Raw genomic sequence first — 15,701 nt, 5'->3', positions numbered from 1 at the left:
ATCAGTACCACCTGATTCAATGGCCTGTCGGATGGAATATTTATGGTTTGCCATCCTATCCCTGAAGGATCTCTTGGTCATCCCTGTATAGTAGAGTCCGCAGGGGCAGATAATTATATAAACCACAAAGGCACTGGTACACGTCAGATTGTGTTTGATGGAAATTCTGGCGCCATTATGTGGATGACGAATGTCCTTCCCACTGATCATAGAATTACAAGTGGTACACCCCTTGCACTTGAAGCATCCGGTCCTTCCCGAGCGCAACCAATTTGAGGGCCCCACATTTGGTTGCAAGGTGGGACGCATCAGGAGTTGTCGCAAATTGGGACCTTGTTTATAGGCACACATTGGGGGTTTAATACCACGTAATTTAAAACTTGGATCAGTTGTTAATAGTGGCAAGTTCTTCATAAATCTTCTTGGTAATCTGCGAAGTATGATCATATGTGCTCACATGTATCATCCGATTATCGGTGGCCTTCTTAGGTAATTTGTCTTTTGGGTGATTATACCGATGATATGCTTTCTTGATACATCTCTCAAGTGTATTAGGCGAGTACCCTCGTTGTATAAACCTGGACTTCATCTCTTCAATCTGTAGCTGAGCAAGTTCATTAGAGGAATTAATCCTGAGTACCCTCAAGAACTGGGAAATCGGTAGACTTTCCTTCAGGGTGGGAGGATGTTGGCTCGTAGCCTGTAGCAGTGTGTTCCTATCCGTCTGCTTACGGAACAAAGTGGTACACAGTCGGGGATCCTCCCTCCACACAGTTACGTCTAAAAAATCAACAGAGTGTAGATCCATGTTGACAGTAAATCTAATTGGTTCGTCTAACGCATTAAGCGTTTCAACCATATTAGTCACTTCGTCCCCAGTGCCAGACCACAGCAAAAAAACATCATCAATAAATCTAACATATATCAAACACTTATGTCCAAATTGGCGAAAGATGTGATTACGCTCATATATGGCCATATACAAATTGGCGTATGCCGGCGCCAAATTAGACCCCATGGCCGTGCCATTGATTTGGGCAAAGAATGTAGAGCCGTACAAAAAATAATTCTGCTTCAGTACCAGCTCCACCAAGCTGGTCAAAAATTCAATAGGAGGTTGTTTATGGGCAGCTTCAATCAAATGTCGTCTAATGGCATCAATACCATCACTGTGTGGTATTACTGTATACAGCGACTGAATATCAAGGGTTACTAACCAAACTTCACCGTCAGGAAATACAAAATCCTTAATCTTATGAAGGAAATCAGTGGTATCACGAACATAACTAGTGGTATTGAGCACCAAAGGTTGTAAGAATTGGTCCACATACACTGCAAGAGGTTGCAAAAGAGACCCCCGGGCAGATATAATTGGTCTACCCGGAGGGTCTTCAAGCCGCTTGTGAATTTTTGGCAGTGTATAAATAATAGGTGTTATAGGGTGTTCAACTTTTAAATATCCAGCTGTATCACTGTCAATCCACTCTGCCTGTAGCCCCAAATCAATGGTATTATCGATAAGTGTTTTAATCTTATTGGTTGGATTCCCACTTAAACGCATGTATGTGGTGTTATCAGCTAATTGGCGTCGAATTTCCTTATCACACTGTACCCAATCTTGTATCACCACTGCCCCGCCTTTATCAGCGGGGCGAATGGTGATACCCTTGTTATTCTTAAGGGATTTGAGGGCTTCCCTCTGGGCTGTAGATAGGTTATAATATTTGGGTCTTGTGGCAGTATTAGTTTGTTTCTCTGTTTCCGCCATCCTAATAAATGTCTTAATGCTAGCATTATAGGAAATCGGATCATACTGGCTAGGTTTCTTACATTTAGGTAGAGCTAACTGTTCTTGTACAGTTGTGGTACCAAACTGTTCTCTAAGGCGTAGTTTACGACTAAATTTATAGTTATCAACTGTCCACGAGAATGAATCATGTGTGGTCGTAGGGATAAATGACAAACCTAGTGACAAAACCGAAGATTCAGCCTCAGTAAGGGTATGGGATGAAAGGTTAAAGATCAGATTGGTGTCTTGGGTTTCCTGCCACTTCTTCTTTATAATAATAAAAAACCTCAGAGTGAATAAATAAATAGGTACCTCAATCAATTGAATTCAAAGAATATTTATTAAGAATCTTTAGAAGGTCTGTATGTAAAATAAATTATATATATATATATATGAAAATTTTTTATTATATATATATATATATATATATATATATAAGAAAATTTTTTAATATATATATATATATATATATATATATATATATATATATATATATATATATATATATATATATACATACACACACACACACACTATATTATGAATGCATGTATGAAAGGGTTTAGATGTCTCTGAATCCCTTATTCTCTATTCCTCATACGTTTGCACCCTCTACTGGACAGAATTATTACTGGATAAAGTTGATGTTAGACACTGCCTAATACCGGTATACAATGACAAACATTTGACATAATACAAACAAATATAAATGTTTGTATTATGTCAAATGTTTGTCATTGTATACCGGTATTAGGCAGTGTCTAACATCAACTTTATCCAGTAATAATTCTGTCCAGTAGAGGGTGCAAACGTATGAGGAATAGAGAATAAGGGATTCAGAGACATCTAAACCCTTTCATACATGCATGCATATAGCATTCATAATATAGTGTGTATATATATGAATTTTTTATTTTACATAAAGACCTTTTAAAGATTCTTAATAAATATTCTTTGAATTCAATTGATTGAGGTACCTATTTATTCACTCTGAGGTTTTTTATTATTATGAACTTTTATATTGATATATAAACATATGTACAAGGAGGAAGGTGAACGCTGAACAAAAAATCCCTATTTTCCACGTAACATACATAGAGTGGGTGTTTATAGTGCACCCACCATTTGTTCGTAGCTGCCACCAGACTCTTACAGTTATATATAGGATTGGCGCAGTTCCTCACCCAAGAAACTTTTGTTTACATACTATTATTACCAGTTATTTATATAGCGGACACACATTCCACAGCGCTTTACAGAAACTATTTGGCCATTCACATCAGTCCCTGCCCCAGTGGAGCTTACAGTCTATATTCCCTACCACATATACACGCACACACATTCACGCTAGTATTAATTTTGTCAGAAGCCAATTAACCTACCAGTATATTTTTGGATTGTGGTAGGAAACCGGAGTACCCGGAGGAAACCCTCGCAAGTACGGGGAAAATATACAAACTCCGCACAGTTAGGGCCATGGTGGAAATTAAACCCATGACCTCAGTGCTGTCAGGCAGTAATGCTAACCATTACACCATCCGTACTAGACACATAGGGGGAAAATTCAAATCTCATTGTACTCCGTAACTCCCCTCTAAAGCGACGGGAGATAAAAGGGCGATATTGCAATGCCCCCCGTTATTGCGGTGATCGTGCCCATTACAGTCAGGTATAGGCATGCAAAGCACCTAAACCCGACTACAGTAATAGGCTCGATCGTGAAAAGACCCGTTTGAGCGCCCAGGAGGGTCTCTTTATGTGCATTTCAGCTGGCTACCCTGGGAGTAGCCAGCAGAAATGAACCTGTCGCGCCCGTCGGCAGTAACATTAGAATACTGCCGGAGGGCGCAATCGCGCCCAGGAGAGGGCAGGGGGGGGGGGGGGCGACGACATTTGAATCTGGCCCATAGTATTTGTTACACTTACTTGCCAGTACATGTCCCCTCTACCTCTGTGAACAGCTTCTGCTTGACAGTGTTGAGAAGATTTGGTCCAAAATATCTTGGGTGCAGGAGAATCTCATGTTCTAGGGAGATCTATGGGAATAGAGCACAGGTATCATTGAGGGCTTTACTTACGAAGTGGTGGCTTTATTCCCAGAAGTTCGGAGGTGAAAGTGTAAAACTGGCCTTTGCAGTATAAAGCATGCTGGGGTTTTACATTTTCACCTCCAACCCGGTGTGAAGCATTGGCTGGAGTAAAAAAATAAAGACCTACATAGCATAAGTAATAAAACCTCCCATACACTGTGCCTATCACTACATAAAGCAGCATAAACACGTGTTAAAACGTAATAAAATATAAATAAATCATAGACCAAGATGAATAGATAGACAGTCACATAGGTAGTACCGAGCGTGTAAGAAAAAAAACAATACTGCTTAGCAGATCACATAAGACCCAATGTTTCAATGTATTTGTGCCCACTGTTCTCAGATATCCCTACAGACAACGTGAATACACTGAAATGTTGGATAAAACATGACCTGCCAAACACTACTGTATTGGGATGTATTAAAAATAAGATTTTACTTACCGGTAAATCTATTTCTCGTAGTCCGTAGAGGATGCTGGGACTCCGTAAAGACCATGGGGAATAGACGGGCTCCGCAGGAGATAGGGCACTTTAAGACAGCTTTGGATTCTGGGTGTGCACTGGCTCCTCCCTCTATGCCCCTCCTCCAGACCTCAGTTAGGGAAACTGTGCCCAGAGAAGATGGACAGTACGAGGAAGGATTTTTGCAAATCTAAGGGCAAGATCCATACCAGCCACACCAATCACACCGTATAACTTGTGATAAACTACCCAGTTAACAGTATGAACAACAACATAGCCTCGGTTCAACCGATAAACTATAACATAACCCTTATGTAAGCAATAACTATATACAAGTCTTGCAGAAGAAGTCCGCACTTGGGACGAGCGCCCAGCATCCTCTACGGACTACGAGAAATAGATTTACCGGTAAGTAAAATCTTATTTTCTCTAACGTCCTTGAGGATGCTGGGACTCCGTAAGGATCATGGGGATTATACCAAAGCTCCCAAACGGGCGGGAGAGTGCGGATGACTCTGCAGCACCGAATTGAGCAAACAGGAGGCCCTCCTCAGCCAGGGTATCAAACTTACAGAACTTTGCAAAGGTATTTGACCCCGACCAAGTATAAGCTCGGCACAGCTGTAGTGCCGAGACCCCTCGGGCAGCCGCCCAAGAAGAGCCCACCTTCCTAGTAGAATGGGCCTAAACCGATTTAGGTAACGGCAATCCTGACGTAGAATGCGCCAGCTGAATCGTGTTACAGATCCAGCGAGCAATAGTCTGCTTTGAAGCAGGGCCGCCAACCTTGTTGGCTGTATACAGGACAAACAGTGCTTCTGTTTTGCAGATCCTAGCCGTTCTGGCCACGTAAATTTTCAAAGCCCTGACCACATCAAGGGACTTGGAATCCTCCAAGTCACGTGTAGCCACAGGCACGACAATAGGATGGTCCATATGAAAGGATGAGACCACCTTTGGCAGGAATTGAGGACGGGTCCGCAATTTCGCTCTATCCCTATGGACAATCAGATGGAGACTTTTATCACTAAAAGCCCTAATTCCGAAACTCGCCTAGCCGAAGCCAAGGCTAACAACATGACCACCTTCCATGTGAAATATTTCAACACCACTGACTTAAGTCTCATTGGTTTGAACCACTTAAGGAACCGTAACACCACGTTAAGGTCCCAAGGTGCTACCGGCGGTACAAAAGAAGGCTAAAAATGCCGTACTCCCTACACAAACCGGAAGAGAAGCCAAATTTTTTTGAAAGAAAATGGGTAAGGACGAAATTTTAACCTTTATCGATCCTAATTTTAGGCCCAAGTTCACTCCAGTTTGAAGGAAGTGAAGCAGACGGCCCAAAAGGAATTCCTCCGTAAGAGCATTCCTGGCCTCACATCAGGAAACATATTTTCGCCATATTCGGTGATAATGTTTCAATGTCACTTCCTTACTAGCCTTAATTAGGGTAGGAATGACCTCCTCCGGAATACCCATTACCGCTAGGATCCTGCGTTGAACCGCCATGCCGTCAAACATAGCCGCGGTAAGTCTGGGAACCGACAGGGCCCCTGCTGCAGCAGGTCCTGTCTTAGACGAAGAGGCCACGGATTCTCTGTGAGCATTTCCTGCAGATCTGGACACCAGGTCCTCCATGTCCAATCTGGAACAATGAGAATTGGTCTTACTCCTCTTTTTCCTATTATCCTCAACACCATGAGTATGAGAGGAAGAGGAGTAAACACAGAAACTGATCGGAACACCCACGGTGTCACTAGGGCGTCCACAGCTTACTGCCTGAGGGTCTCCTGACCTGGCGCAATAACTCTGCGGCTTTGTGTTGAGGTGGGACGCCATCCTGTCTATCAGTGGCAGTCTCCGCCGAATTGCAATCTGTGCTAAGACTTCCTGATGAAGTCCCCACTCTCCAGGATGTAGGTCGTGTCCGCTGAGGAAGTCTGGTTCCCAGACGTCCACTCCCGGAATGAACACTGCTGACAGTGCGCTTGATTCTCCGCTCAGCGAAGAATTCTGGTGGCTTCCGCCATCGCCACTCTGCTCCTTGTGCCGCCTTGGCGGTTTACATGAGCTACTGCGGTGACGTTGTCCGACTGGATCAGAGCCGGTTGGTCGCGAAATAAGGTCTCCGCCAGACGTAGGGCGTTGTATATGGCCCTTAGTTCCAAGAAGTGAAGACAAGTCTCTTGACTTGACCAAAGACCTTGGACATTTTATTTTTCCCTGTGTGACTGCTCCACAACCTCGGAGGCTCGCGTCCGTGGTCACCAGGATCCAGTCCTGAATGCCGAACCTGCGGCCCTATAGAGGGTGAACATCTTGCAGCCACCACAGGAGAGATACCCTTGTCCTGGGGGAGAGGGTGATCAACTGATGAATCTGTAGATGTGACCCGGACCACTTGTCCAGTAGGTCCCATTTGAAAGACCTCGCATGGAACCTGCCGAAGGGAATGATTTTCCCCGGACTCGGGTGCAGCGATGCAGACACCTGTCTTGGTTTCAAAAAGTTCCTGACCAGAGTCATGAGTTCCTGGGCCTTCTCTATCTGAAGGTAAACCCCTTTCTGGTTCGTATCCAGAATCATACCCAAGAAGGGCAGACTAGTCTTAGGAACCAACTGTGACCTCCGGATATTGAGAAACTAGCAGTGTTGCTGCGACACCTTCAGCGAAAGTGACACGCTGTTCAACAACTGCTCTTTTGATCTCGCCTCATAAGAGATCGTCCAAGTATGGGATAACTGTGACTCCTTGCTTGCGTAGGAGCACCATCATTTCTGCCAAATACCCTGAAATTGGTAATGACAATACTGTACCGCAATTGTCAGGTACGCCTGATGGGGTGGATAAATGGGAACATGAAGGTATGCAGCCTTTATGTCTAGATACACCATCAAATCCCCCCTTTCCAGGCTGGCCATGATCGCTCTGAGCGATTCCACTTTAATTTTGAACCTTTTCTAGTGTAGGTTCAGAGGTTTTAATTTTAAATAGGTCTGACCGAACCGTACGTATTCGGAACTACAGCCAAGGTTGAGTAATAACCCTTTCCTTGTTGCAGGAGGAGAACCTTGAGCACCATCTGTTGGAGATACAATGTGTGAATTGTATTTAATATAACTCCCCTTCTGGGAGAGAAGCCAGTAGGTCCGATAAGGAAAAACCGGCGAGGAGGCACCTTTCGAATTCCTTTGTAACGCTGAGAACAATTTTTATTGCCCCGGGATCCACCTGTGAGTGAACTCAGATGTGGCTGAAGAGTCGAAGACATGCTCCCCCTGGGACGGACTCCCTTAGTGGAGCTCCCGCATCCTGCGGTGGATTTAGTAGAGGCCGGGGAGGACTTCTGTTCCTGGGAACTAGCTGTGCCCTACCTCTGGTAAGAAAGGACGCTCCTCATACTTTTTTGTTATTCTGCGACCGAAAGGACTGCATTTGACAATGTCGTGCTTTCTTAGTCTGTGAGGGAATATAAGGCAAAAGATCAGAATTACCGCTATAGTTGTGGAGACGAGGTCCGAGAGCCCTTCTCCACCCAATTCCTCAGCCTTGTGAGGTAAACCCTCCATATGCCTCTTAGTCGGCATCACCTGTCCATTGCATGTTCCACAGGACAAGTCTAGCAGAAAATCGACATAGCGTTGACTCTAGAACCCAGTAGACTAACGTCTCTTTGGGTATGATAGAGATATAGATAGATAGATAGATAGATAGATAGATAGATAGATAGATAGATATATATCTCAACATCTCTCTCTATATATATATATATATATATATATATATATATATATATATATATATATATATATCTCTCTCTCTATATATATATATATATATATATATATCTCTCTCTCTATATATATATATATATATATATATATCTCTCTCTATATATATATATATATATATATATATATATATATATATATATATATATATATATATATACATACACACACTAACATATATATATATTAACCTCAATTAACTAGCTCACCACAGGTGATGGCAATCATACATTACCAGGAAAGTCCAGGAACAGAGCATTTTCTCCCTCATGGAGAGGGTCAGGTAGGCAAGTATGCGATAGAGTTATACACCAATGCCGTGCTTTGTATGCAGAAAGCCAAAGATTCGTAGTCTCCCACAGTCAGTGTTACCTTGCACTAAATCCCAAAGGAAACAAGTGATAACACAGAGTATACATAAGGTTTTACACACTTACGTGGTAGAACATAGCGTAGACAGCTCTTGTCCCAGTGCAATGTGTACAGGAAATGCCTCTGTGTTCATTACTCTGCGAGCAATAAAGTTTACTGAAAGGGGGTGGCGCCTTGGACGATGACGGCACGGTTGATTCTATTTCGGAGTGGGAGAAGGGACCTTCTGACGTATCTAGGGGAGGAGACACGTCACCAGGGGGAGGAGCTACGGGCGAATAGGGTACCCGAAAAGTACCCTCGCGGGCTCGCTTCGCTCGCCACCTGATTACGAAAGGTAATAGTTGGTGGCGTGGATAGTAGAGGAACTATCCCGCTGGCCTTGCTCCTCCCCCTTGTGTTGTGACTCCTCCCCCAGACGGAAAAGGTCGCTTAGCCCACTTGATTCTAGCATCTACCATGACGGCACACGATGCAGGAAGTGACGTAGCGGCTGCTGTGTAGCAGGGGACTGCATGTAGGCCTTGTCTGGGGTGAGAGGGTTAGGACCGGAGGATGTAGGGAGACTCGGAAGAAAGAAGACGGACTTCAAAAATCGGGATAACGGCGGATACTACTGATCGCCTGAGGCCGGTGCCCATCGCGGGCCATGAAGACAGAAAAGGAGAGTGCAGGCTGGTCGTCTCCTTGACCAATCAGCGCGCAGTAGAGGCGGGCTCAGCGGGGCTCGCTTTGTGCAGGTGAGAGAGAGGGGGTGGGGGGATCACGTGACACCCACTCTGATATAATGTAATATTAGTGATAATCGGGAGTCTTATGATCTCAGAGATGGGGATCATCTCTCCCACTGATATATAATGCACTTGCTGTATGGCTCTAATGCAGGCGGGGGAGGTAGAGCTGATAATATAAGTGGGTGATTGTGCGTTCAATGCTACATATACATTAGAGTCATTAATAATTGCCCAGCTACCCATCATGCCCATTAATGTTGCTAATTCAGTGACCCAGAGAAGAGGTAAGGCACAGTAACAGTTAAATACGTAACAGAATGTTTTGTTTATTTTGGAGTAATGGGTTCCCTGTGGGCATCATATTTTGTACATTTATTGACAGGTTCTGAGTGGTTTATTGGGCTCCAGGATGATGCCTCAGCCAATCACCATGCCATACTTTGCTCAAGGAACAAGTGGAGTGTCTCAAATTTAAAGTGACCACACTCTGTAATTTGATACTTGGTATACATATATATACAGCATACTCTGCAGGTAAGCACTAACAGTATAGCCCCAGTATCTCCTTATTAAATGTCTAACATTCTTCATTATAAATGTTCCTGTTTGCTAGGTGATGTAGTAATTCAGAAGTAATTGTAGATGTTTTCATGTGCTCTGCCACTGCTAGTGCTGTACGTTGTCTATAGAAAGCCTATTGTATTGTGCACAGGGGCATATTTAATCACAAGTGATATTCCATTTAGCTCCTAATGGCGTGTACACATGGCGCGATGCGCGTATGCCCGACATTGACTATTCGACGGGGCCAGAGGCTGGCACCAGCTGATATAGTCAATGTTGGGCTGCCTGCACAGTCTATTTTTTTCTTGCGATGCTGATCCTGCGGGACTGCGCATCGACATCACAAGCTGTGTACACTTGGTGAGATATGCACTAACTTTACTTACAATTTTGACTATGTATAGGAAAGTTAAGTGCATATGTCGCACCGTGTTTACGCACCTTAACTGTCATTTTTCAAAGACATAACAGGAGGAGATTGGTTGGCGCACCATTTAAAATTAGTAACGAGTGATAATAAGACTGTCACTCATTATTAAATATGCCCCATATTTTCTAAATAAAAAGCTTATGTAGAAAAACTTGTAACTTTTCTCTACCTGTCCACGATGTTCACCCTCCCCTTGCCCTTAGTATGTAAGCTCTTATGGGCCCTACACACCTGGGCGATAATACTGAAAGATACCGTTCATATCTTTCAGTGTGGAGGCACCAGCGATGAGCGATGCGCGGCCCTGCGCTCGTTCATCGCTGGTACCCCATCGCCTGTGCATGCAGGCCAATATGGATGATTTCGTCCATATTTGCCTGCACTGCTATGTAGCCGGGTGACGGGGGGAGTGAAGAAACTTCACTCTCCCCGTCACTGCTGCCGGGTCGCCCGTATCCGCCATCGGGCAGCTCGGTGGCGGATTGCAAAGTGTGTACGGCCCATTAAAGACTGTGCCCTCCTGTACCTTCCTACCACACTCCATCTCACCTGTGTTTTGCCTCTTGGTGGATGGGGGAGGTGTGGTTAAAACTGGACAACAAGAAGAGAGGATGCAAGTCAGGATGATAACTGGAATTGAGAGTGAGAATTCATGAATGAGGATGATAAGGAAGCCACATGGATGTGTCAGGATCCAGTTAGAGCAGGTCCAACTAGTATATAAGTGCTCCATCAGCTTCTCAATCTCTGGCAGCATGTACTAATGGCTGGGTGGATCCTTCATACTCAATATGCATTCACATGACCGTGTGGTTTGGTGCTGGGCATCTATGCAGTAGGGGTTCATCATTGTATTTTATAAGTTCAATTTTTCACTACAAAACTATTAAAGCTGAGCCGGTTCTAGGAACTGCAGGTGTATTATGGGCATTCTTGGGTTAATGTGTCAGGCACTGCTGCTACATTCTGAGAAAATGTATTTTTGTTGCTGGCACATGCTAGGTGCTATTGGTATGTGTTGGATACATCCACAACATACAGACAGACCCAGCAACATTTTGTGTTGTACTCCATAAAAGGAGAATTAAATAGAAATTAAGTAAAACAAACCACAGGAGAGAGCCAAAGCAGGCTGGATAGGGACTTGCTGCAGTACTTGGAATTCAAATTACATACAGTATGTAAGTGAGACATGATACAGTATTGTTAACATGATCATCTGTAATAGTCACTTTTACACAGTGCCCTTTGTTTAGAAATATGAAACCTCATTGATCAATGGCGCCTAGAAATAAAGCATTGCTACATTCAGTATACTTTCTCTTACGTCCTAGAGGATGCTGGGTCCACATTAGTACCATGGGGTATAGACGGATCCAATAGGAGCCACTGGCACTTTAAGAGTTTGAGAGTGTGTGCTGGCTCCTCCCTCTATGCCCCTCCCACCAGACTCAGTTTAGAAAATGTGCCCGGAGGAGCCGGTCACAGCTAGGGGAGCTCTCCAGAGTTTCTCTAGTAAAATTTTTCTTAGAGTTTATTATTTTACAGGGAGGCTGCTGGCAACAGCCTCCCTGCTTCGTGGAACTAAGGGAAGGGGGGGAGTAGTGTCCACCCTGCAGGGTCTGATCCACTATCTCCGCTGACAGGACACTGAGGTCCAGAGGGTGCTGATCGTTAGCCGATCCAGGCGACTGCTCACTCCCGCAGCATGCCGCACCCCCTTACAGAGCCAGAAGACTTTGGTGGCGAGTAAGTCACCGGCCCCCCTGGCAAGCGGGGAGCCGGTGTGAAGATGGCAACAGGGTAGGGAGCGCAGTACTAACTGCGCTCCGGGCTCAGTGGTACATGGTGCGGTGCTGTGAGGGGCGCTCTGAGCCAGCACCTATACCGTACACTGGTCAGCAAGCCTGTCAGGGTTGCCAGTGTAATATAATGAAGAGCGGGAAGCAGCGCCATGTTCGGGGGGCGGAGCTTCTCCTCAGAGCGGACCCAGCAGCGTTCAGTGCCATTTTCCTGCCTGCAGTTCCTGTACAACAGACGTTGACAGGGAGAGCTGTCCATCCAAGCAACTCCAGCTATCCTGTGCGGTACCAGGGGGTTGTAGAAGGTGGTGGGGGGAAAGGCTGTGTAAAGTCTGTGTAGTCTATTAAGGTACATAGACAGCGCTGGTAGTTTCATTAGTTCTACCTCAAAAAGCGCTGTGTGTGGGTTGGCTCCAATCTCTGTGTCTCTCTGTGGCATACTTGGGGGGGAAACAGTGTCTGACATTTCCCTGTGTGTATGTGTGGGTGTTTATTATCTCACATAGCCATGTCTAGGGACTCTGTGTCATATGCTGCAGAAGATGTTTCCTCTCAGGAGGAATCCATTCCATGTACACAGGATTGTAATGCTTTGTCTCAGATCCCTATTGTTGACCCTGAGTGGTTAACTTTTATCAAAGGAATGATCTCTCAGATCTCTACTAGGGTAGCTAATACTGAGACTAAAACTCAGGTGTTGAAGAAGTGGCAGTTTGGTCAGGCTCTGTCCCTATTTCTGCAAAATCCCCTAGCATGTTCCCACAGAAACGTGCACTTGCCCAAATTATGCAAGATGACACGGATACCGATTCTGATACTGCAGACGGTGATGGGGATGTGCTGAGGGGGGCAGCATCCTTTGCTAAGGGGATGCAGCTCATGATTGAGGCCATTAGAGATGTGTTAAACATTAAGGACACCACACCTGAGCAGGTTGAGGAGGCTTACTTCACTGACAATAAGAAAGCCTCGCTAACCTTCCCTGCGTCTCACAAATTAAACGCTATATTTGAAAAATCCTGGGAGAACCCAGAGAAAAGATTCCAGATCCCAAAAAGGGTTCTGGTTGCTTTTCCCTTCCCTGAGGAAGATAGGAAAAAATGGGACCCCCACCCCAATCCCCCATTGTTGACGCATCTGTCTCCAGACTGTCTAAAAAGGTGGTTTTACCTGTCCCTGGATCTACCGCGTTAAACGAACCACAGGAAAAAAAATTAGGATACTCAAAGTGTGCGCAAGGCAGCTTTAACCAGTGTTGATTACCTAACCGGATGCCACCACATCCTACTAGAACGAAAGATGCAAAAGAGAAAAGACAATCTTTACCAGTATAAGCGCCACAGTATAAAGCATAACATATATAACATATACGTCCCTTGTGAACGTCGAATGGTGTTCTTCTGTTCCTTTGTCGTCAGCTGTTCTAATTGAAGTGGTTTGATCTCAGCAGTTTATATGGAAACAGAAAAAACGGATAAAGATATAGGGGTATATGCAATTGCGGTCGAATTCCCGAAAATGTCGAAAAACGGGGCATTTTCGCCAAAAAAAAAAATTAGACAATGCAATACAGTACTTTTCGTAAAAAAAACGGCCATTCCAAATTCGACTTTTTGAAATTCGACATTTGTCAAATTCGACATTTCTGCAATGGTACAAATGCGGCATTTTGACAAAAGTATATTCAATTGAAGATTGTAAATTCGACAACAGTGCTTTTAGACAGTAAATTCGTCATTTTCAATCCGCCACACTTTGCTGGCGGAATCTAATAAAAAAAATTTAAAACATGTTTTTTTTTTTTTTTTTTTTTAAATATATTTTTATTGAAGAAAAGTCGAATATGCTGGTACAAAACAAATAGGAGATGATGACTCCAAATGAGATATTCAAAATTACATACACGTTATCCCGTGGGGAATAACCAATTGTAGCATCAACAGGGAAGTACATCATCGCAACCATATATATATCGACAGAAATTTTTTGTGTTTAACTTAAAGATAAAGAGAAGGATAGAAGGAGAAAAGAAGAGAATAAGAGAGAGAGGGGGAGAAGGGACAGGGAGGGTAGGGGCGAGTGGGGGATCATCATAGTAACATACCTACAGGGTAAAACCATATAACTGTGGACAGTATATTACTTCTTTTGCTTATTGAGAACCGTATAACGGAGGGAGTCACACTCCGGCATTAGAGGGCGTAGTATAGGTGAACCATGGGTCCCATATTCTCCCATATTTCTCTGACCTGTCCCGCAGAGAGGCCGTGATTTTCTCCATCATAGAAATATGCCATATTTTGGCTATCAACATGCTCCTAGGGGGAGTAATGGTTTTTTTCCAATTTTTAGCTATCACACATCTAGCGGCGTGTAGAATTTGAAGTACCAGGCTACTCGCCTGGATGTCAAAGTTGGGGAGAGGTAGGCCCAGGAGGGCCGACCAAGGGCCCAATACTACTTGCGAGTGGAAAATGGAACCAATGAGGGTTTCCACCTGTGCCCAAAACGCGCATATCTTGGGGCAAGACCACCAGATGTGCTTAAAGTCTCCAGTCTGGCCACAACCGCGCCAACATAATGGGGATGACCCGGGAAAAATCTTATGCAGTGTCGCTGGGACCCGATACCATCTAGTATAGACTTTATAAGAATTTTCCTTCACTAAAGAGGAGATTGAGGACTGAGCTACGTTTTGCCTGATGATTTCCCATGAGTCCTCTGCAGGGGGTGGGCCAAGGTCCTGTTCCCATTTACGCTCATGGGGAAGTATGTTCGCTGCTTTCAGAGAACGTAGTAAGCCATAAAGTATGGAGATAATACCTTGTCGCATAGGAGAAAAAATACACAAACGTTCCAAGGGGGTAAGTTGACGTATGACTTGGGATTTTGAGAGGGAGCTTAGGAAAGAACGAATTTGTAAATACTCATAAAATACAGGTTGGGGGATATCATATTTGTCCCGTAGGGACTGCAGGGAGCGCCAGGAGGAACCCTCTATGAAGTCAAACACCAGTCCCGGGCGCGGGCTCAGGTGGAACCATGGGTGGGACCGTAAGGTGGAACCAGGGGGGAAATCTTGATTGTCCCAAATGGAAGTAATGGGCGAGGGGAAAGTGGATAAACCATAATGCCGAATGCAGAAACACCACAGGGAGCAGGTAAATTTAGTGGGGGGGAGGCTTGTTAGCCTTGTCTGGACTGACTTGGTCGGCGTTAGTAGGGATACCAAAGTGGAAACCCCGGCTGCTAGCCGCTCAATTCGAATCCAGGGTAGATGGGGCGCTGGGGAAAACCAGGCGACAGCCTGGCTTAGGTGAGTTGCGTGATAATATTTGCGAATGTCCGGCAAACCTCTGCCTCCAGCTAGTGGGTCCCGTACCAAAGTAGAGGTCTTAATTCTAGGAGGCTTGCCTGACCATATGAATTTTAGGAAGAGTCTCTGCATTCGGCCTAAGGCCTCAGCGGGGATGCGTATGGGAATTGTTTGAATCAGGTATAAGAGCCTGGGTAGGATGTTCATCTTTACTGAGACTATCCGTCCGAACCAGGCTATAATCTGCTTGTCCCATGCCCGAAGGTCCGACTCTATACACTTAAATAAGGCTGGGAAGTTCTCTGAGTATAGGGAGTCGTAGGAGTTTGTGATGAACACGCC

The 15,701-nt window shown here is 44.6% G+C and overlaps 2 protein-coding genes across 5 annotated transcripts in view; one reads left to right on the top strand and one right to left on the bottom strand.

The window, feature by feature from the left end:
• The window catches only part of POLR2G (RNA polymerase II subunit G), a 45,872-nt gene extending 37,189 nt beyond the window's left edge, over positions 1 to 8,683 (bottom strand). Inside the window, exons 1-2 of the mRNA XM_063944992.1 lie at positions 8,579 to 8,683; positions 3,716 to 3,825 (exon numbers count right to left, since the gene is read on the bottom strand). Of these exons, the coding sequence (XP_063801062.1) occupies positions 3,716 to 3,825; positions 8,579 to 8,590 (122 nt within the window). The 5' untranslated portion in view covers positions 8,591 to 8,683. The remainder of the gene's footprint in view (positions 1 to 3,715; positions 3,826 to 8,578) is intronic.
• Positions 8,684 to 8,889: 206 nt separating this feature from the next.
• The window catches only part of ZBTB3 (zinc finger and BTB domain containing 3), a 43,425-nt gene continuing 36,613 nt past the window's right edge, over positions 8,890 to 15,701 (top strand). The window contains exons 1-2 of one of the 4 annotated variants that reach the window (XR_010189432.1): positions 8,890 to 9,253; positions 9,630 to 9,781. The gene's annotated coding sequence lies outside the window, so the exon portion shown is untranslated. Of the gene's footprint in view, positions 9,254 to 9,275; positions 9,532 to 9,629; positions 9,782 to 15,701 lie in introns of those variants that run through there. The other 3 variants (XM_063944989.1, XM_063944990.1, XM_063944991.1) reach the window with 3 other exon arrangements.

The sequence above is a fragment of the Pseudophryne corroboree genome, chromosome 11 (assembly GCF_028390025.1).
Source record: "Pseudophryne corroboree isolate aPseCor3 chromosome 11, aPseCor3.hap2, whole genome shotgun sequence".
NCBI classification, from domain to species: domain Eukaryota; kingdom Metazoa; phylum Chordata; class Amphibia; order Anura; family Myobatrachidae; genus Pseudophryne; species Pseudophryne corroboree.
The sequence above is the reverse complement of the archived record's forward strand: the minus strand, read 5'-3'. Positions and strand labels throughout refer to the sequence as shown.